Source organism: Lepidochelys kempii, chromosome 18 (genome assembly GCF_965140285.1).
Source record: "Lepidochelys kempii isolate rLepKem1 chromosome 18, rLepKem1.hap1, whole genome shotgun sequence".
NCBI lineage: Eukaryota > Metazoa > Chordata > Testudines > Cheloniidae > Lepidochelys > Lepidochelys kempii.
This window is the reverse complement of record NC_136397.1, coordinates 8884202-8907573: the sequence shown is the minus strand read 5'-3', so window position 1 is coordinate 8907573 and position 23372 is coordinate 8884202. Positions and strand designations below refer to the sequence as shown.

Here is a 23372-nt window from a genome sequence, read left to right as displayed (position 1 = left end):
TAACTGCACTCAAAAACAACACAATGTAAAACTTTAGCACCTACAAGTCCACTCAGGCCTATTTGTTCAGCCAATTGCTAAGACAAATGAGTTTGTTTAGATTTATGGACGATGCTGCTGCCCGCTTCTTATTTACAATGTCACCTGAAAGTGAGAACAGGCGTTCGCATGGCACTTTTGTAGCCGGCGTTGCAAGGTATTTACGTGCCAGGTATGCTAAATATTCATATGCTCCTTCATGCTTTGGCCTCCATTCCAGAGGACGTGCTTCCATGCTGATGATGCTCGTTAAAAAAATAATGCGTTAATTAAATTTGTGACTGAACTCCTTGGGGGAAAATTGTCTTTCCCTTGCTCTGTTTTACCCACATTCTGCCAGATATTTCGTGTTCTAGCCATCTCAGATGATGACCCAGCACATGTTCGTTTTAAGAACACTTTCACTGCAGATTTGACAAAACACAAAGAAGGAACCACTGTGAGATTTCTAAAGATAGCGACAGCCCTCGACCCAAGGTTGAAGAATCTGAAGTGCCTTCCAAAACCTGAGAGGGACGAGGCGTGGAGCATGCTTTCAGAAGTCTTAAAAGAGCACCATCCTGATGCGGAAACTATAGAACCCGAACAACCAAAAACGAAAATCAACCTTCTGCTGGTGGCATCTGACTCAGATAATGAAAATGAATATGCGTCGATCTGCACTGCTTTTAATTGCTATCGAGCAGAACCTGTCATCAGCATGGAAGCACGTCCCCTGGAATGATGGTTGAAGCATGAAAGGACATATGAATCTTTAGCGCATCTGGCACGTAAATATCTTGCCATGCCGGCTACAACAGTGCCATGCGAATGCCTGTTCTCACTTTCAGGTTACATTGTAAACAAGACGTGGGCAATATTAGCTCCTGCAAATTGTAACCAAACTTTTTTGTCTGAGCGACTGGCTGAAGTAGGCCTGAGTGGACTTGTAGGTTCTAAAGTTTTACATTGTTTTATTTCTGAATGCTGTTATTTTTTGTACATTAACTCTACATTTGTAAGTTCAACTTTCATGATAAAGAGATTGCACCACCGTACTTGTATGAGGTGAATTGAAATATACTATTTCTTTTGTTTTTTACAGTGAAAATATATGTAATCAAAAATAACTATTAAGTGAGCACTGTACACTTGGTATTCTCTGTTGTAATTGAAATCAATATATTTGAAAATGTAGAAAACATCCAAAAATATTTAAATAAATGGTATTCTGTTATTGTTTAACAGTGCGATTAATCGCGTGATTAAGCGCGATTAATTTTTTTAATCGCTTGACCGCCCTAACCACAACAGTGGGTGTCTTTGATCTATATGATGATGCTCAGCTGGCTACGTTCCAGACAAATTTTATGCGGCATCTAATTACTCTCAGCTGTCCCGCTTGTTCTATTCCATTCCAATCAGGATGTTATAGTGAGCCCATTACCCGGACTCTGAGCCCCTCACCTTATCACTATGGGGTGAGGAAATCCCAGCAAGACATAGCTGAGGGGAATGTGGACTCTAACGGGCGGGGTGGGAGGGGCAGGATGGCACTATCTGTAAATATGGGACTAAATTCTGCCACAGCACTAATGTAAAGGGGACTGAGAGCTGTCACCCATGGGCTGCCGAGGATTCTCCGGGAGTGGGTGACTCCCTGGTTGAGCCATGGCCGGCATAGCTAGCCTTATATGGCCCCCTCCTGGGCTAACATAGGGGCCACCATGGGCTCCATGTTGGGCTTTCATGAGCCCTGTTGTTCTAACAAGGGGTTATTTCAAGCCAGTGTAGTTTAGAGCAGTCCCTGGGCTGCTCCAAACCAGACTTGGGATGGGAACAACATAAACTCAACCCCAGGACAGTGGCGTCATAAGCTTCTTGTCGGTGGCATGCCAGCTAAGCAGCAGCCAGCATTTACTAGGCAGAACTGAGGATTCACCCCTTGGCATTGCCACACCTACATGAGGTCTAGCATGACTGTGCTGTGCTCACACGGGGCCTTAGTCCGGTGCCCAAGGAAGGAAACGGGTGCTTGTCCATTGATCAGGGCGCCATATTGCTAGATAGAAGGTAAGCTCTGCCATTGGGGGTGCACTGGAGGTTCCAGGGAGCCCCAAACTCATTGCATCCTGTGAGCACAAAGCCATGCGTTCTCCGTTGCTGCAACAATAATAAATATTCAGTCTGTGTTTGAGCAGAACAAGGGAAAAATCTTACAGGGCTCACTGCTTTTCCCCAAGCGCGACGTGTTTGCACAGTGTTATTGCTCGCGCCGAACCGGGCTGCGAGAGGAAAACACTAAATCCCACTCCCCCCCGAGCTGAAACAGCCATGCGATTAAGCACCAAATCCCAGTTAAACAAAACCAAGGGGGGAAAAAATTGCAGGTGTCAGAACAAGGAAATTAAATATTCATTTCCGAGCAGGGTTTCTTCCTGGACCCGCACGAGGCATCATGAATAAATGATGCTGTAGCATAATTAAGGCATTTTGTTTGCCTATTAAAATGAGTTTTCAGGAAGTGACCTTTGTTGTTGCTTCCCTCCCCCGCTCCCTTTGGACGAGAGGCTGCTTTTTATTTTATTATCCTGCTAAGCATGTGTTAGGGCCTCAATCTGTTTCGTTGGCACCAGCCCGCAGGCAGTGGCTGGAGCCAGAATCCACTCCTCTCCAGCCCAGGATTTACAGCCAGCTGGCCTGGCTCTAAGGTGCTATTTAATGAAGTCGGCACTCAAGCCTCGCTAAGGTGCTGGAACCATGACGTTGCCCATTGGCTCCAGTGGGTGCATAGGTGCCGACTCCGTGGGTGCTCCGGGACTGGCGCACCCATGGGGAAAAATTAGTGGGTGCTCTGCACCCACTGGCAGCTAAGCTCCTCTTATCCCCCCACCCTGCCCCTCCTCCTCCTCCTTTCCCCGCTCCGAGTGCGCCATGTCCCCACTCTGCCACCTACCGCCCAGCGCTTCCTGCCCAGCTGCTGCCAAACGGCTGTTTGGTGGCATTAGCACACGCCGGAAGGGAGGGGGAGAAGCGGGAACGTGGCGCACTCAGAGGAGGAGGCGGGGAAGAGGTGGGGATTTGGAATGGGGGCAAGGCCGGAGGTGGTGGGGGGGGATGTTTGAGCACCCAGGGGAAAGAGGGGAAGTCGGCACCGATGAGGAGCTGAGAGAAGGGGTAGGTTTGTGGTTAAGTCTCTGGGCTGGGACTCAGGGGATTGCCATTCATGTCATGGAGCTTGGGCAAACCACTTAGTCTCGCCTCTCAGCTGCAATGGGGCTAATAATACTTGTGCTCGCCCATTCTTTGTCTGTCTTGACTATTTAGCATGTAAGCTCTTTAGGGCAGCGGTTGTCTCAGTATGTGTGTACAGTGCCTGGCACCGTGGGACCTTGATCTTAGTCAGGGACGTCAGGTGGACCTGGTTGGGCATTGCCCCATGAAACGTTTTTCATAGACTCATAGGACTGGAAGGGAGGTTGAGAGGTCATCTAATCCAGTCCCCTGCACTCATGGCAGGACTAAGTATTATCTAGACCATTCCTGAAAGGTGTTCATAGAAGATTAGGATTGGAAGAGACCTCAGGAGGTCATCTAGTCCAAGCCCCTGCTCAAAGCAGGACCAACACCAACTAAATCATCCCAGCCAGGGCTTTGTCGAGCCAGGCCTTAAAAACCTCTAAGGATGGAGCTTCCACCACCTCCCTAGGGAACTCATTCCAGTGCTTCACCACCCTCCTAGTGAAATAGTGTTTCCTAATATCCAAAAGAGACCTCCCCCACTGCAACTTGAGTCCATTGCTCTTTGTTCTGTCATCTGCCACCCGTTTGTCTAACCTGCTCTTAAAAATCTCCAGTGATGGAGATGCCACAACCTCCCTAGGCAATTTATTCCAGTGCTTCACCCCCCTGACAGGTAGGAAGTTTTTCCTAATGTCCAACCTAAACCGCCCTTGCTGCAATTTAAGCCCATTGCGTCTTATCCTAGCCTCAGAGGTTAAGAAGAACCATTTTTCTCCCTCCTTGTAACAACTTGTACTTGAAAATTGTTATCATGTCCCCTCTCAAGCATCTGTTTTCCAGACTAAACAAATTTTTTCAATCATCCCTCCTAGGTCATGTTTTCTAGACCTTTAATCATTTTTGTTGCTCTTCTCTGGACTTTCTCTAATTTGTCCCCATCTTTCCTGAAATGTGTCCCCCAGAACTGGACACAATACTCCAGCTGAGGCCTAATCAGAGTGGAGTAGAGCAGAAGAATGACTTCTCGTGGCTTGCTTACAACACTGCTGCGAAGACATCCCAGAATGTGGTTCCCTTTTTTTTTGGTATCAGAACATGCCGTTCTGTTGCAACTGAAAGGGTTTGTGGGAAAGGGCCCGGTGTGACACCTTTCTTTTGACTAAAACAAAGTTGAAACCAAAGCTTTTAAACTGTCAATATTTTGTTTCACCATTTTTCTAAACCAAATCTGGATTTCTGGTTCAAAAGGACGTTTTGTTGAGAGCCTTAAGCTAATTAGAGAAAACAAAACAAACAAACAAATCAAAATATACAAACAAATGGTTGCCATTGAAAACAAAATGTTTTGATGGCCCAGAACCTAAATAAATAAATTGGCCTTTTTGGTTTGCAAATATTTTCAGGATTTTGGTTTGTCACCCTATCACTTTTCTATACAGTAGAAATGTTCATGAGACAGGAAAACAGGGTCCCATGCAGCTCTCCCTTTGCAGGGGCTAACATCATAAATGTAATAATGAATAACAACAAAAGCACATGGAATATGTACAAACTTGGGCACTCAGCAACCAAGGGTTAAAGAATCTGCCCTTGGCCCTAGAATTGGCCTCTGTTTTGTACTAAATAAACCCTTGGCTACCCTTAGTTTTCTCTCCTCTACTCACAAGAGCCCAAGCATTAAGGAGGGCAAACAGATTCTGATTTCAAGTCTAATATATCACGCCTGGTGTAACGCCACTGAAAGCAATGGGGTTACGGCACAGGTGGATCTGGCCCAATCTGCAGTGAGGGAAACTGAGGCAAGGGTTAAGGATGCAAGTTTGCAAAAGCAGCCACAGTTTTTGAGTAAATAACCTAAGACATCTGGCGTCTGATTTTCAGCGGGGCTGAGTGCCTTTAACTCCAACTGCAATCAACGGGAGCTCAGCACAGCTGGAAACTTGGGGTGTGAACCCAAAATCAGTGGCTACCTCTGAAAATTTTGACCAAATTGATTCGTCCAAGATCACACAGAATTGGTGACAGAGCTGGAGATACTTCTGTCCTCGCTCCCAGCCCCATCCTCTATTAGACTTTCTGCCTCCATATGGCTAGATGGGGTGACTTTTGCTAACATCAGTGCCCAAGTTGCATCTGCAAAATATGCGCATGGATGCATTCCCTGTATGTGTTTTTGTGTGTAATCACCGGCCCTTGTTTTTGCATGTGCAAGGACCAGATTGCCCTTTCTATAGGCCAAGGATTGCACATGGCAAATAATATGCACTGCCTTTTACCAGGGGGAATTTTTTTCATTTTAATTAAATCGACTGAGGAAGCCAAGACACAGACAGAAAGAGACCAATAACAAGACTGTAAATAGTTTAGAAAAAGAAAAGAAAAAAAAAGAAAAGAAAACCAATTGACAGAGAGGTAAATGCTGGGTGGAGCTGTTCAAGGGAGGAGGAAGAAGAGGCAAGCCTTCACGTCAGCTCCAGGATCACTGTCAGGGTGAGCATCAAAATTAGTCGGAAGCCGTTGTGGCTGGTCACTGAACCTAGACAAAACAAGGAAGGGTTAGGGTTAGAGATGTGGTGACCAATGGTGTCCTGTAGTTATATGCAAACTAAGAGACTGTTTATCTCTCTCTCTCTATAGCATCAGGCATGGTGCTTTACAGACAAATGGACAAGATTCTGATCACAGTCATGCTGCTGGAGTAACTCCATTGATTTCAGCGACATTAATCTGGATTCCCACCAATGCTAATGGAGTTTAATATTCATTACTTGTATGATGGTAGTAGCTGGAGGCCCCAGCTGAGATCAGGTTCCCATTGTGGTTTACAATCACATGGCAAGAGACGCTTTCGGCCCCAAAGAGCATGCAGTCTGAATAGCCAAGACAAAGGGTGGGAGAACAGAGGTACTGGTATCCCCATTTCAGGGACGGTGAAACTGAGGCACTGAGTGACCTGCCTGCGGTCACATTTGGAGTGTGCGATATTGCCAGGAACTGATCCTAGCTCTCCCAAACCCCAGGCCAGTCCCTTAAGCAAAAGATCATCCTTTCTCATAGTGGTTGGTTCAAGATCAGAATCTGGCCCAGAGCCCTGCCCTGAGGTGCTGATATGCCAAGGTATGATAGTTGCAAAATGGTTGTCAGTGATACACAGCTGTAACTTTTGCTGATTACTGATCTGGCATTCACTAGGTGTGCCAAACCAGTGCAGTTTAAACACTGGGGGAGAGGAGGTGTCCGTGCCATAGGAAAACCAATGGAGGGTGTAAGGTAATGCAGAATCCCTGCCAACATTTTAACATACCCTGCACCATCCCCAGGGCTTCCAGGGCCAAATTCAGCAGTGTCAGAACTAGGCACAACCCTTATTGGGGCAAATTCTCTGCTGGCATAAAGAGCTGCATGTAGAGCTGGCCGGGAAATGCTTTTCTCGACTCTTGAGAATTTTCAAAAAAAAATTTCCCATCCTGAACTGGGATGAAAAGTCAAAAATCTTAAACATGTTCCCAAACCAAAAATCCAAAACCGTTTTCGGGCCAGATCAATCAAATCATCTTCTTTAGATAATTTTGAAATGTTCCATTTCAGTATTGACCTTATTTTGGAGTTATTTTTCTGCTATAAATTAAAATTTCAAAATGAAAAGTGGTTTTGAACTGGAAAATGAAACTTTTGTTTAGCAAATGTCAAAACACGTCCCATTTTGACAATTTCAACCTCCCTTTTTTTTCCATTTTTTTTTTTCAAAGCAGGAGTTTTGTTGAAACCGAACCTGTACTGCCAACAATGCCTTGGGGTAGGGCCTGAATACTACAGCAGGAAGCAGTGAAAGGATGTGCTAGAAAAGGCAGGCTCGGGGCTGGAATACCGCAGATTGCCGTGAGAATGGAGGAGAGCTGATTCAGGAATGATTTTTTCCCCCCTTGTGAAAAATCTGTATGAAAACCAAACATTTTCATTTTCTGAGAAATTTTACAGCTTTTCATCAAGAAACAAACTCCAAAATTGATTCCCCCCTCCCGCCCTCAATTTTTGGGTCTTGTTTTTTTCAGTGAGAACCTGAAAAAGTAATTGACAAAATGGAATTTGTTTTTTTGTATAAACATCTGTTCTGTCAAAAATTACTTTTTTTCATTGGAAAAAAGTTTAGATGAAATTTATTTTGACCAGCTGAAGTGATGATGGTGAAAACAAACTTCTTTGTCTATATAGAGGAACAATCATCATAGTCTGCATAGTTTGTCCTGCTGCTTATTGACTGCTAGGTGATTAGTAACACTACGGATCATAATATAAACTGTCAGAAAACGTTTGGTTCCTTGGGGCGTGGAAGATTCTTGGCCAGAAGACTAAGCACACAGGTTTATCTGTGCATGGCCTCCTAAGAACATGAGGTGTTCAGTTCTAACTCAGAAATTAGCTGTAATTTATGATGAAACGCAGCATAGGATCCAAACTTACCATTTGAGTCCTCTGTTCCTCTTGGAATATTTGGGTTTTCTAATTAAAACAAAATATACACAGATACTAATTAGAATTAAATGCTAATTTCAGATGGCATAACATCAAAAGGAGCTTTTAAGTGCACATTTATCTCATGGGATACGGAAAGCTAATGTCTCTTTCACACCACTGTTGCACTCTGCCTTTCTCAATAACAAGGGTCAGTCAGTGATTGGTGCCCAACGAAGTGGGAAACCCTAAAAAGGGTGATCTTGGGCAGCTCTGATTCTTTGGATTTCCTTTCATTGCTGAGTTTCGGCAGGAACAGAATCTTATCTCTCTAACTGCTCCTGACTGCGGGTCAGAGAGGAATTGAGGTCGGATTTTTTACTCAAGAGTTTTTGCCTCTTTCTCATTTCTAGTCCCGTTCTACTCTCCATACCGCTGGGAGGACAACGGTTAACATTGATTCTCTCTTCGTGGTCTCTCAGCAGCCCAATGTATGAAAAAGATAGCCCTGTCCCTCTCTGCAAAAATGTCAAAAAATGTGTTTTCAGTTGATCCTAAATGATTTTTTTTTTTTTTTGCCCAGAACTGGCAGAGAACCAAAATAATCAGTTATTGTCCCATATGCATTATAAACAACTCCCACAAATGTCACTTCTTGATCATAAATTTTTCAGGACAGGGACCCTGGGCTAGTTATTTGAGCCATAAAATAAATAATATTAATGATTATTCTCAGCTAAGGGCCTGAAATGTGCTGCTGGCAAACATTCGTACAATCAAAATGCCAGTCACACATGGAGTCGCAAACAGCAAATGACAAGGCAGCATGGACAGGCCAAAGGGAAAGCCAGTTTCTATTTGGTCAGCGGTAGTGAGGACATTGTGAACAAGCTTTGCAGATGACACTAAACTGGGAGGAGAGGTAGATACGCTGGAGGGTAGGGATAGGATACAGAGGGACCTAGACAAATTAGAGGATTGGGCCAAAAGAAATCTGATGAAGTTCAACAAGGACAAGTGCAGAGTCCTGCACTTAGGACGGAAGAATCCCATGCACCGCTACAGACTAGGGACTGAATGGCTAGACAGCAGTTCTGCAGAAAAGGACCTAGGGGTTACAGTGGACGAGAAGCTGGATATGAGTCAACAGTGTGCCCTTGTTGCCAAGAAGGCCAATGGCATTTTGGGCTGTATAAATAGGGGCATTGCCAGCAGATCGAGGGACGTGATCGTTCCCCTCTATTCGACATTGGTGAGGCCTCATCTGGAGTACTGTGTCCAGTTTTGGGCCCCACACTACAAGAAGGATGTGAAAAAATTGGAAAGAGTCCAGCGGAGGGCAACAAAAATGATTAGGGGACTGGAACACATGACATATGAGGAGAGGCTGAGGGAACTGGGATTGTTTAGTCTGCGGAAGAGAAGAATGAGGGGGGATTTGATAGCTGCTTTCAACTACCTGAAAGGGGGTTCCAAAGAGGATGGATCTAGACTGTTCTCAGTGGTGGCAGATGACAGAACGAGGAGTAATGGTCTCAAGTTGCAATGGGGGAGGTTTAGGTTGGATATTAGGAAAAACTTTTTCACTAGGTGGGTGGTGAAGCACTGGAATGCATTGCCTTGGGAGGTGGTGGAATCTCCTTCTTTTGAGGTTTTTAAGGTCAGGCTTGACAAAGCCCTGGCTGGGATGATTTAGTTGGGGATTGGTCCTGCTTTGAGCAGGGGGTGGGACTAGATGACCTCCTGAGGTCCCTTCCAACCCTGATATTCTATGATTCTATGATTGTAAGCTGGAGTAACGTGGGACAGAGGAGGATTCTTCCCAAGGGTATAAACCGTACCAAACACTATAAGCCTGGTGTGGGTGTCTGTGGACCCCAGTGGGTTCTGAGCAGTGCAGCGATACATTGAGCCGTTTAACTCAGCTGGCACTCTTTCCAGGACCAACTCCTTCCCATCATGCTCAGCGCTGCCATCCAGGAGCCTGCTCCCAACACGGGTCCAGGTGAACAAGGGCTCGGGGAAGACTTCATTCTGCAGCCAAGATGGGGAAAACAGCTTTAAATACCTGGGTTATTTTAATAAAACAGAGTCATTTTCATGACTGCAACCTCTGCTGACCTTACACAGAGTTAATTACTGGCATTGCAGTCTTTCCTCCTCCCAAAGACCCATGGAGTCAGATATTAAGGCCAGAAGGAACCGTTAGATCTTCTAATCCAAGGGTTCCCAAATGGTGGTACATGTATCCCATGTGATAGCTGAGCTTGATGTACCAGCCAGTCACCTTACACCAATTTTTTAAGGAGGAGCTACGCGGACCAGGAAAGTTGGGGAACCATTGACAGTCTGACCTCAAAGCTGGCAGAGAACTTCACAGATCCTCCAGGTGACAGCCTGGATTGCCTCGAGTCACCCCTGAAATGCTAGTGCTCACCACTTAAGGTACGTCTACACTGCAATAAAAAACCCCTGTAGCACCGACTCTCAGAACCCAGGTCAATTGACTTGGGCATGTGGGGCTCAGGCTGGGGCTACACATTGCAGTGTAGACATCTGGGCTCAGGCTGGAATCTAGGCTTGGAGACCCACCCCATTCACAAGGTTTCAGAGCCCGGGCTCCAACCCATGCCCGAGCCTAAATGTCTACACTGCAATTGTTAGCCCTGCAGCTCTGCGAGCCCAAGTCATCTGACCTGAGCCAGCTATGGCTGGGCCATGGGTCTTTTATTGCAGTGTAGATGTACCCTTAAAGGCTCTAGGGCATGAATAAATTAATTGGCATGGTTAGATTTTAGCTTGCTTAGCTGTGTTAGCCTTGTAAAAACAACACATGCAGGTGCAGATACAAAGGCATGTAGTAGATCTCAAATCCTCCACAAGTCATTTACCGTTAAAGGAATCAGATTAAAAACTCAACAGGCAGCAGGCTGGATGCACAGACAGAGGCTGGTCCTACGCTGCTTTGCAACTGGAGTCTGTGCAAAACACGGGACAAGTGGATATGAAATGCTACCACCCCCGAGAGGAAGATCTGGGAGGGGGGGGGCACTTTACAACGCCTTTGCACAAATGAGAAGGGCTGCAAAAGGTGTCAGGCCCTAGAGAATCTGTCCCATAATAACAAAATACTAGAGTTTAACTCTTGTCTGCTCCAGGAAAAAAGCTGTGTTCATAACTCGGATCATCTAACATGTGGTAACTAACAAGCTAAAATCCTAGCGCAGGCAAGGCAGACTGTCATTATTGTAGGTGTTAGCAGGTCAAGGCATTGCCTTGTGTTAGAACTACAAACTGCCTTCTTTTCTAGGGTGAGCAGATAGCAAGTGTAAAAAATTGGGGCAGGGGGTGGGGAAAAAAAGCCCCCAAAATCGGGGCTGTCCCTATAAAATTGGGACATCTGGTCACCCTATTGTTACAATCATAGAATATCAGGGTTGGAAGGGACCTCAGGAGGTCATCTAGTCCAACCCCCTGCTCAAAGCAGGACAGGACCAATACCCAATTTTTGACCCAGATCCCTAAATGGCCCCCTCAAGGATTGAACTCACAACCCTGGGTTTAGCAGGCCAATGCTCAAACCACCAAGCTATCCCTCCCCCCCAGGCCAATGCTCAAACCACTCTTTCTCTTGTGTTAGCTAAAAGGAGTTAAGAACACATCTTGTTTCCTCGTTAATAGATCCCAAAAAAGGCACATATTTAGTCTAGAGAGAGAGCACCCACCTCTAAAGTCGCAAGCTAGGTTCATAATTCTGCGTTGTTCATTTACAGAATAAATACGCCAGGCCAAAAAGCGTGGGCATTTGTTTAGTGAAGTGATTTCTATTAGACAAAACTCCAAGTGACAACAAATCAATTTCGAACTGGGAGACAAAAGAGCCAATTTCAAAAGTTGACGGTGTAATTGAGCATGCAAAATCCATGGGGAATTGCACGCCTTATTTACGTGTGTAGTTAGTATGAGTGGACATGCAACTCAAGGAACTCTGCAAGCCAACTGCCGTTGTTATCCACCTGTATGCACAATTCCCTGCTTTGCATGTGCAATTGCAGAACCTGCAAACAAAATCAGTGGCTTAGTTGAGGGCCTGACTGCTGGGGGGAAAAAAATCAAACCCTAAAGTCAAACTAAACTAAACCAACCCACTCTCCCCACCCCTAATCCGCTCCTTTGCCAGTCTTCATAAATCTGCTGCATAGGGAGATGTATTACCATCTGTCAGTGCAACAGAAACCAGGCCCTATTGAGCTAGGAGGATAAAAAAACCTGCAGACCTGAAAGCCATGCACCAAGATCCGAACTGTGTCTCCAACTCGGGCTCTCGTTGGGGTCATCATGATTTTGGGGCCCTTGGGAGCCACTGCAGAGAAACAGGAGAGGAAAGAGAATGGACGTCAGCAGAGCATTGAATCCCCAACTTAGACAAACACTGCCATAGTGAGCAGCCCATATAGGTTAATAGTCATACCTTGAATAGGCATTTAGGTGGTACAGTACCATAAGGAAAAGTGTGGGATCAATGCCTAGATGATATAGTAGCTATAAAAAAATGCGTGAGTGACAGAGGCATAGACAGCTGTCTAGATGATTGATAGACAGATACCTTCATGATTGATAGATGGATAGACTGTTGTCCAGATGACTGATAGATAGACAGATATCTTCATGAATGACAGATGCCTACAAGATGGCTAGACAGACAGATGCCTGCGTGAGTGATATATGGATAGACAGGTACTCGAATGCTCAGACTCCTGCTCAGGACCGCTTGGTGAGCAGTGTTCTTTTTTTTAAATAACATATTTATTTAAATTAGATTCTTACTAAAGCAAATCAAATGTTTCCTACAGCATTAGAGGGTAATACAAAAAAAGTTTTAATTAAAATATTTTTTTTAAAAAGGAAAATCTCCATATTTTGTTACCAAAGCCCAACATACAAGGAGTCACCCATTCACTCCTATAGTCAAGGACATGCAGCATTTAAAACAGAACAGAGACTTGTTAAGAATGACTATGCAGGGTTCCCATTGAAATCAATGGAAAAACTCCCACTGATTTCAACAGGGGTAGGATTGGGCCCTTAAATAATTCCACAGATAAATCGCTATTTAGCCCCACCGTTTATTGTTCTTTCCTCTGGTTCCTTTTCTTTCTCTTCTCTCTTCTGACCTATTGGAGTGGCGATACCACGACTCCCCCATGCAATCGCTCTCACGCTGCTACGTTCAGAGTGAGGCTAGGTAGACAGCATCGTTTTAGACAGGACTAGGCTCTCTGCAAGCTGCCCCCATGCTACCCCACCCATGCCACCCCTGAGAACACTGCCAGCAGCTCTCAACCCCCCTCATTATGTTTAATTCCTCCTTCTGCAGCCCTTTGTTTGCATAGATGTCAGATTCTGCAGCAGGAGGCTCTGCATAAAATTGGTATAGTGCCCCCCTTCAGCCCGATGACCACCCCCTCCTTCCAAAGTTGTCTGCTTTTCATTTGTAGAGGCTCTCAAATGCTGGTTAGTTATTCAAATAACCAAGTGCCAGGTAGTTGGCTGCTGAAGGGAAGCCGTGACCCCATGCACACAGTGACTGTTGCTCGGCGGCGGTAATGGGCTTTGCGTGCTCGGTCGCATCTTACGGTGGATGGCGCCCGGTGCATGGCATGAGGCCATGTGCCAAAAAGGAGAAGGGATGAAGCCAAAGGTTCAGCTGGAAAGGTTGCCTGTGCCATTGCCATGGCAACGCCATGACAACTTTGCCTCCTCCTCCTCCCCCCGGCTCGTCCTGGCTGGGGTGTTTTCAGGTTGAGATGAAGCAGCTGAGCAGAGGCCTCAGTGGTGCTGGGGAACTGGCTGGCGGAGTGAGCAGATGACACTGATGCTTTGTCCTACCTTCGCCTCCTGTCACAAGCCCGCCTGGCCCATTCAGTCACTCTGACAGCTCGCCTTGGAGGATGGGGTGAGCGTTGCCTGGAGAAGGGGCACGTCTTCTGGCCTCTTGCTCCCTGGGTGGGTAGGGGTGGGAAATGCAGGCAGACATCTGTAGGGGAGCTTGTGCCAACATCAGTAGCCGCCCTCCCACAGGGAGGAACATCCCTGCCTCTTGCTTTGCAAGGACAGCAGTGGTATGTGGGCCCTGGAGGATAGGCAGGTGGGAAACTCTTCAGCTCTGAGCCAGGAGGGCTGGGGAGATGTAACCTCGTTCTGGATGAGTGCTCTGCTTCCAGGAATTAGGCCATGGCCCAGTGGCTACTCAGTACTGGTAGGGTTCGAAGGCCCAGAGCCTCAAAGGTATCGAAGCACCGAACCCTCCATTGATTTCAGAGAGAGTTAAGAGCATAAATATTGTTGCGGATCGGGGCTTAAATGCATCCCAAGTCCAAGAGGCCGCTGGGTAGTTTCATAAACTGAACATCAAACCCAAGTTCTGGGGAGTCACGCCCCATCTGCCCGACTCTCACTGAGCTGAGGTCTTGCAGCCAAGTTTCCCACCCACTAGGCTCCTCTCTTCAGCCCTGCGTTTTCCCGGCACTGCCACCTGCCTCTAGTCTGGTGCCCCCCTACCCAGCTTGAATGAGTCACAAAACACTCGGGCAGGCTTGACTCCATCCAGCAGGGGGCAGCATGCCATAGCCCAAAATATTCCAATAGTCCGTGTTCTCTGGAAGCCACAGGTTTGCCCAGTTCATGAAGTAACTTTTCTCTCCTTGTCGCTAGCAGGGCTGGGATTTCCGGCACCGCGTCCCCTGCATCCCCACATCTGCAAAGCCCAAATCATTTCTCTTCCAGGAGACAACAGAGGACCGTTCTACAAGGCATTGCTCTAAATAAATCAGAGCTGGGGAGTGGCGCGCACCCTGCCTGGTCTGTTCCCTCTGATTGTTTCTGGCAGCAAATTTATTTTAAACACGGCCTTTAAATATAAATAGCACCATGAGGGGGCTGCCTGGGGACAGCAGGGCCTTCATCAGCAGGCGGGGTGGGGAGGGCTGGCAGCAGGCTCTGCTGAAGGGGACCTGGTGCATATCCACAGGCAGATCACCAGCATGGGGGGGACCTCTTCTTTCTGATGCTGCGGATGGAGCCCAGGTTGTGGCTGCCCCTTTAAGTCCAGCGTGGAACTTGTGGTGCCTGGTAGTGTATTGGCCCCCTCAGTTGCTGCACAGACATATATGCCAGGTAGTGCACTGGCCCATTGTCCCCACTGGCTCCGCAGCTGGAGCATCACAAGCCCTAAAGGCCAGTGAACCCTGCAGCTGTGCAGGGCCTCTGGCGCTTCACCACCCTCCTAGTGAAAAAGTTTTTCCTAATATCCAACCTCAACCTCCCCCACTGCAACTTGAGACCATTACTCCTCGTTCTGTCATCCGCCACCACTGAGAACAGTCTAGAGCCATCCTCTTTGGAACCCCCTTTCAGGTAGTTGAAAGCAGCTATCAAATCCCCCCTCATTCTTCTCTTCTGCAGGCTAAACAATCCCAGCTCCCTCAGCCTCTCCTCATAACTCACGTGTTCCAGTCCCCTAATCATTTTTGTTGCCCTCCGCTGGACTCTCTCCAATTTATCCACATCCTTCTTGTAGTGTGGGGCCCAAAACTGGACACAGTACTCCAGATGAGGCCTCACCAGTGTCGAATAGAGGGGAACGATCACGTCCCTCGATCTGCTCGCTATGCCCCTACTTATACAGCCCAAAATGCCGTTAGCCTTCTTGGCAACAAGGACACACTGCTGACTCATTCCAGCTTCTTGTCCACGGTAACCCCAGGTCCTTTTCTGCAGAACTGCTGCTTAGCCGGTTGGTCCCCACCCTGTAGCAGTGCATGGGATTCTTCCGTCCTAGGTGCAAGACTCTGCACTTGTCCTTGTTGAACCTCATCAGATTTCTTTTGGCCCAATCCTCTAATTTGTCTAGGTCCCTCTGTATCCTATCCCTACCCTCCAGCGTATCTACCTCTCCTCCCACTTTAGTGTCCTCTGCAAACTTGCTGAGTGTGCAATCCACGCCATCCTCCAGATCATTAATGAAGATATTGAACAAAACCGGCCCCAGGACTGACCGTTGGGGCACGCCGCTTGATACCGGCTGCCAACTAGACATAGAGCCATTGATCACTACCCGGTATCTATGTTATTTGAATATATATACGAACACTAGGATGGCTGTCCACTCACTTCCCTCCATACACAGCAGGATTAACACCATCATTCACACTTGAGCTACACAGTATAAAAATGAGAAAACAAATGGGCCTGATACATTTGCTCTGAATCCGCCACTCTGCATTTCAGCCAGCAGGGCGGCAGCACTTGCTCCATTAGCGTAACAATCCCTGGGTTGGGGCTCTCTGCTTCTTCTGAGATGCCCCCGTCACACAGCAGCTCCAAACCAGCACTGACGTGGCAGGACCTCATTGCTGGCCTCAGAAAGCAGCCAGGTTGTGCCACGCATTCCAGCTCAACCCAGAGCCTTCAGACTGGGTCTTTTAAAGAGCCGAATTCTGCCTTTCCCTCATATAGGGCTGGACTGGCACCTTGCCATCTGCCCTGAGGAAGGGGCAACACAGAGTCGGGCTGCCTCAAGGGCCGGGGCTCAGTTTTTGAACCAACCTCTGTTTCAAGGTGGTTCCGTGGGGGAAACAAGCTGTGCACCGTGGGGGAAACAAGCTGTGGGGGAAACAAGGGGAAACAGCCCTTTTCCTGGCACAGCCCTGCTGGCTCCACTCCCCTGTCCACCTCTGCAGAAGGGGGCACAGCAGCTGGGACTGGCACTGGAGGTAGCTGATGCAGAGCTCCTTCCACCCCACCCCATAATTCTCCTCAGCAGGCTCACGGCATTAGGGGGTGGCACACTGAGCATCGCTATGCAGAGATTCCCCAGGGGACAGTCCTGAGGTATGACCCCCTTCCCTCCTTGGGCCTAATGGAGACTTCACTCCCTTGGGATCCCAAGCCCTTTTCTCTCCACTGGCCTGTGGTTCTTTAGGTGTGCGGCCGTGTTGTACTCCCAGTTCACCGTGTACTTATCAGACCCCCATCACAGCAGTATCTGAGTGCCTTCTCCTCTTTAATATATTTATTCTTCCAACACCCCTGTGAGGCAGGGCAGGGCTAGTCACCCTATGTTATAGATGGGGAACTGAGGCACGGAGAGACTGAGTGACTGTCCCAAGGTCACACTGGCGGCCTGTGATAAAGCCGGGACTTGAACGCAGGCCGCCCACGTCCAAAGCAAGTGCCCTAACCGCTGAGCCATCATCCCTGAGCTGTGTCACATAACTAGGGCCCTACCAAATTCACGGTCCATTTTGGTCAATTTTTCACGGTCGTAGGAGTTTAAGAATAGTAAATTTCATGATTTCAGCTATTTACATCTGAAATGTCACGGTGTTGTAATTGTAGGGGTCCTGACCTAAAAAGGAGTTGGGGGTGGGGTGAGGTTTGCAAAGTGATTGTAGCGGGGGGTTGCAGAATTGCCACCCTTACTTCTGCGCTGCTGCTGGCGGGGCACCTCCTTCAGAGCCGGGCACCTGGCCAACAGCTGCTGCTCTCCAGCCACCCAGCTCTGAAGGCAGCGCAGAAGTAAGGGTGGCAATACTGCAACCCCCCCTAAAATAACCTTGTGACCCCCCCCGCAACTCCCTTTTGGGTCTGAACCCCCAGTTTGAGAAACACTGGTCTCCCCCCCATGAAATCTCTGTAGTATAGGGTAAAAGCACCCAAAGACCAGATTTCACAGGGGGAGACCAGATTTCACAGTCCGTGACACGTTTTCCGTGGCTGTGAATTTGGTAGGGCCCGGTGCATAACCCTGGGAAGAGGGTACATCAGTGCTGGCCTGTGATGGCAGCTTTCAGAACCCAGGACCGTGGAGCCTGGGAACGAAATGGGTAGGAGGGGATTAGTTTCTTCACAGATGACAAGTGAAAAAACTGCACAGTGCCTCCCTCCTCCTTTCCCCCAGACCCACCAGCTAAGAACAAGGGGCCAGTCGTGACAGTGATGGCAGGCAGCTAAAAGCAAAGGTTTCTTCACGCCAGTGGGATGCTCAGAAGAGTCAGATACTGTGGCTGGGTATAAAAAAGAAGCTGGCTAATTTTTATGCGCATTAATAAACACTGGTGCAGTCATTATGCCTGTTAATAAAGAGCTAATCAGATTTTATGCTTCAGGATGTGAGCAGATCATGTGTGGAGCTGAGGAAGGACACGGAGGCCTGGACACCCCATATCTCCTCACTGCACAGCCGGCCGGGTGTAGGGAGCGTAGGTGCACCCCCACGGAGAGAGACTAGATGACCAGATAGCTCTTCATTAATCCACCTGTTTCTGAGCGGTTGGATGGGATCCTTTTGCTGCTACAGCACAAGCCCCTTCCCCTTGACTGGGAAGCAGCTTCCTCCTCGGCTGTTAGCAGTCGAAAGCCCACACCAGTGCGGGGCTCAGATGCCAGCCAGCAGAGGGCGCTGGTGCACACACACCAGCCAGTGGGTGACACGCCCGTGACTACGGTGGAATACAGGTGGGTTAGGCGATGGCAGGATGGGTGATCTCCCCTTGCAGGGCCTGCGTGTTTGCCCTGCAGCGAAAGGCAGGGGTGCCAAGGGCAGCTGCTGCATCTGGGCAGAGATCAGCAGGGGGACACGGGCCAGAAACCATGAATCACTGAGATATCATCAGCGCGTCTCGAAACCTGCTCCCCTATGAATAAGCATGAGAGCGAGTCACTCATTAGCCAGCTCTGGCCTTCAGAGACAGCGGGCATTGGTGAGCTAATGAGACAGAGTCCCACCCCGGCCACAGCCTGACGGGCGGTTAATCGCCTGTGACGGCCTGACATGATGTCCTCCGGTAACAGGGAAAGGCGGCAGCGGGTTATTTGCCTCCTCATCCATCTTCCCAGAATCCACCTGTGTCCCTTGATTCCCCACTGCTCAGAAACACCCCTCTGGCTCCATCCTCCTGCCCCCGCAGGGCTGTGATCTGAGTCAGGGTTCCTTAAGGCACAGCAGCAGGAAGAAACGCACAGCAGCCATCTGGCCACGCTCCCCACAGAGCGGGCCCTGGCTCGCTTTGTGCCACAGCAGCCCCGGTGCTTGGCACAACCGTCTCATCTCTTTAGCTCACCACCTGTCTTCTGAGCTTGCTTGGCTCGGCACAGGCTCCTGCCATTTGGGTTCTGGGCCCCTCCCGGAGCTGAGGACGAGCGAGGCAAAATGTGTCTGCTGAAATGGCTTTCGGGGTAAAATGAAGAATCGGCGACACCAAACTGGTTCTCGAATTTGTGTTGGTTTCGACAAATTGCTCGAACCGGAAAAAAACACCCTCAAATTGCGGTGACTTTTTGGGTTCAAAATGATGCTTTGTTTTGAAGTGTCTTTCAATTTTAATGAATGGTTTAAAGAAAACCATTAAAAACCACTCAAGGTTGGAACAAAACCATTTTTTTTTCTTTTCCAGATTACGAAAATGTTTAAAAAAATAATCTTTTTTTCAGTTCCATCCAAATGGATTTTGGTTTTTTTTTTTCAGATTTTTCGGCATTATCAGCAAAGTAAAAACTCTGTTATTGGCCCAGCTGTGCTCAGGAATGGGAGGTTGCTAAGTGCTCCTACCCCTGCTGAAGAGAGGATGTTGCCTGGCTGGGGGAGCAGCCAGTAGTTCACAGACAGGAGGCCACCGCCAACCCGGCTATGAAGAACCAATGTCAGCTCCGTGGGCAAAGCCCGTCTGCCTGAGGAGCAGGGCTGGCCGAGCGAGCACTCCGGCATGTGGTGAGGGCACATGCTGTATGGCTGGGAAAGGGCTCCAGGGGAATTTCCAGATGGAAGTTCTCACATTGGTTCCAGCTGGCAACTTGACTCAGGAAGAGAGCAATGGGGCTACTGGGGCGATGGGAACTCCAACCGGAGGAGTCTGATGGAGCCTACTGGGATTTCCAACACGTCGACTGTCCAGGAAACACCTGGTGAGGGGAAATAGCCAACTTCTGCCTCCATGCATGGAGACATTGGTCACCTGCAAGATGCAACAGCGTGGGAAACATCTGTCCTTCAATCTCTCAGCATGACCTAACAGCAGGGGGTGGCCATGTGGGCAGCAGCCGCCAAGCTCCCAGTACTGCACCATTAGGCTAGTTGCTCTGGAGCGGACAGCTGTAAAAATCAAGCTGGATCTTTGATCTGTTGCCAGCACAAGGTCAGAGAGTGCCAGTCCTGACACAGACTCCAGCCACAGCGAATCCAATGCGCTCACCCCCTCCTCTCCACTCTGACTCTGCAGAGAAAGAAACAACTTCCGTAGAGCAGACCAGGCGCTTCGCTGATGTGTAAGAGCTTAGCCCCAGTGTTCTTATAATGCTGTAGACGAGAGCATCAGAAGAGCCACCATCATAGGCTGCCTTTCTCCTGTGGGTTGTTTGTCGGCGGGGACAGACACAAGGCAAAGCACCGGTTTGTCACATGTGCCAGTAGATTAGCCAAGGAGATGCGCAAATGCTACCATTTGGTGGTGTAGGGTTTGATTCTCAGACCCTGCCTTTTGGCTCACAAGTGGTCAGAGGCCGAGACCCTGAGCCCCCAGGACTGTGGGCAGCTGTAAGTGTTGCTGGATGGTTTATGGGTGCCCTACCCAAAGACGGGCCTGAGCTGCAGAACTCAGATCTGCAGCCAAGCATCCCCAGTGTTCAGGGACTGGAGGTTCTGGTTCTAGTTTAGCTGCAGACCTGACTCCTTTGGGGAACACTGGGCTCACGACTGGAGACTGAGTGACAGCTAGAGGGTTGGGATCACTGTGTGTGGGAGGATGGGATGGGAGGAGCAGAGAGCACCAGCAGATGCTTTTGCACGTCCCATGCTCACACTCATGAACACAGCTCCCCCTTGGCGGGGTCCAGATCTGTAGCAGGAGCACAGCGCAGCTGTCCTAACAAATCCCGTGGTGCACTGACCAGCAGGGAGGTGGGGCAGGCATGGGATGGGATCTGCTTCCAAGCTTTCATTTTGCTGAGCTTCATTCTCCGCAGATACAAACAACCTTCTCAGCAGCAGCTGTCTCTGCCTGGTCCCTCTTGCTCATCGTGATGCCACTGCCTGATCTGAAGCCAGGCACCATCAACAGGATGATCAAGTCCATTGGCTCCTCTTGCTGTTTGAGGATGTTCCTCTGCCAGGCCTCTTCAAGCTGCTAGCCGGATGGTTTCAGACAGGAGAGCTCCACCGTTTCCTTCCACTACATGGGCTCTGGGTCCTTTGATGACAATCGGTCTCAGGGTTTGGGAGGAGAAGAGAAACGGAACCTGGCTCTATAGGAACTTCCTGACACAAGGACTGGATTTCAGGTGGCGAGGAACTCTAAAGCTTTGGTGTCCGGGAGCAGATTTGGGTCAGTCTGTCCTACATGGATTCCAGTGGCTATGCCTTTCTCTCCCCTTGTTAATAGTTCATCTGGATAGATCCCTGGACTTCTGTCCCAGCAGAGTGGTGGAATAGGCTTTATCATGGAGAACAGGGGTACCTTTGGCAAGTCCTCTCTCTTTCCTGCTGCTTCTAATCTTGCTCTGCATTAATTCATGCTGACTTTACCCACCTGTTGCAATGCAAATCTGGCCGTGTTACTCCTGCCCTTGGGCTGAGGGGAAATGCCTTTATGTGTATGTAGGGGAGAGGAGGCACTGACAGGTCCTCGGTACTCAGAGCAGAACAAATCTTGGAGGAGGAGAAAGGCAGACACACAGTGCTTCTCAGGGAACTAGTGATGAGTTAGTCCCAAGGTTTGGGGAGATCCAGAGTTGGGAAGTGCCTGATCCAAAGCCCACTGAAGTTCACAGAAAGACTGCCACTGATTTCAGGGAGTTTGAAATCAGGCCTCAGAAAAGTTTGGCCAGGGCCACTCACTGGTTTGAATCGAATCCAGGATTTGGCAGGGACAGAAAGCTGTTATCACCTGATAACTCAGTGATGATCTATGAGCAATGAGTTTGGGGCCTCTGTTCAATGCTTAGGGAACCCACAGATCCTGCTCCTCAACAATCCCCGTTCAAAATTTTACCCCAGCACCCACATTACTGGGGCTAACGTACATGCGTGGCCAGTACTGGAAGAACAGGAGAAAGGTGTGCTGGCAAAGCTCCACGGCTGTTTGCTTTTGAGAGCACCATGGAGATTCCCTCCCTCCAACAGTTAGAGGGGAAGAAATTAGGACTTCAAATCAGGACTCTCCTTTACACGGCACTGTTACAAATACAGTCTCGCCCCATACACCTCCAGTGAGGTGCAATGAGCCAGCATTTAGCACCTCTGAGGTTATGCTTGTTGAAGTGAAGGGAGCTCCAGTTGGCAGTCTCACTTCCTCTTTTTCACCTGTTTGGCAACACTTGCTTTGTGAGGCCTGCAAACGGTACGGGGCTTTCTGGAATGCCTGCCATCTCGGTCATCGGCAGGGAGTGAAAAATATCTGACTTTTTTTCCATACAAAAAATCAAAATCCAACTTTTTTGGGGGGGGGGGGGTAAACATTTTTGATTGTCTAAAACTGAGCATTTCTAACCAAAAGCAAAATATTTTTACCGAAAATATGTTTAGTTTTCAAAAAACAGCTGGGTTTTTTGGGTTTTTTTGTTCATCCGTCTGCTTTTGTTGTTGAAAAATCTGAAAATTTTCAGGATAAGATGCTGTAAAAGTTCCCAGGAAAAACAATTAGCATTTTTTTTGGCCAGTTCTACTGAGGCTAATTCTCACAGGATCTGGTAACTTGGACTCCCAGCTGGAAATTTACAACAGCACCGAAAGCTCAGATGAACAATCTGCTTCATAGAATCATGGAAGATCACGGTTGGAAGAGACCTCAGGAGGCCATCTAGTCCAACCCCCTGCTCAAAGCAGGACCAATCCCCAACGAAATCACCCCAGCCAGGGCTTTGTCAAGCCTGACCTTAAAAACCTCCAAGGAAGGAGATTCCACCACCTCCCTAGGGAACCAATTCCAGTGCTTCACCACCCTCCTAGTGAAATAGTTTTTCCTAATATCCAACCTAAACCTCCCCCACTGCAACTTGAGACCATTACTCCTCGTTCTGTTATCTGCTCCCACTGAGAACAGCTGAGCTCCATCCTCTTTGGAACCCCCCTTCAGGTAGTTGAAGGCTGCTATCAAATCCCGCATCATTCCTCTCTTCTTCAGAGTAAACAAGACCAGTTCCCTCAGCTGCTCCTCGTAAGTCATGTGTTCCAGTCCCCTAATCATTTTCGTTGCCCTTCGCTGGACTCTCTCCAATTTGTCCACATCCTTTCTGTAGTGGGGGGCCCAAAACTGGATGCAATGCTCCAGATGTGGCCTCACCAGTGCTGACTAGAGGGGAATAATCACTTCCGTCAATCTGCTGGCAATGCTCCTACTAATGCAGCCCAACATGCCGTTAGCCTTCTTGGCAACAAGGGCACACTGCAGACTCATATCCAGCTTCTTGTCCACGGTAACCCCAGGTCCTTTTCTGCAGAACTGCTGCTTAGCCAGTTGGTCCCCACCCTGTAGCAGTGCATGGGATTCTTCCGTCCTAGGTGCAAGACTCTGCACTTGTCCTTGTTGAACCTCATCAGATTTCTTTTGGCCCAATCCTCCAATTTGTCTAGGTCACTCTGGACCCTATCCCTACCCTCCTCCCAA

General features: G+C 48.4%; 1 protein-coding gene across 3 annotated transcripts in view; it reads right to left on the bottom strand.

The window, feature by feature from the left end:
- Nucleotides 1-5543: 5543 nt before the first annotated feature.
- Nucleotides 5544-23372, bottom strand: part of IGSF21 (immunoglobin superfamily member 21) — a 265009-nt gene continuing 247180 nt past the window's right edge. For 2 of the 3 annotated variants that reach the window (XM_073316766.2, XM_073316765.2), the window contains 4 exons: nucleotides 11991-12076; nucleotides 9555-9747; nucleotides 7723-7761; nucleotides 5544-5797 (listed from right to left, as the gene is read on the bottom strand). In XM_073316766.2, coding sequence (XP_073172867.1) covers nucleotides 5724-5797; nucleotides 7723-7761; nucleotides 9555-9747; nucleotides 11991-12076 — 392 coding nt within the window. In that variant the 3' untranslated portion in view covers nucleotides 5544-5723. The remainder of the gene's footprint in view (nucleotides 5798-7722; nucleotides 7762-9554; nucleotides 9748-11990; nucleotides 12077-23372) is intronic. The other variant, XM_073316767.2, reaches the window with a different exon arrangement.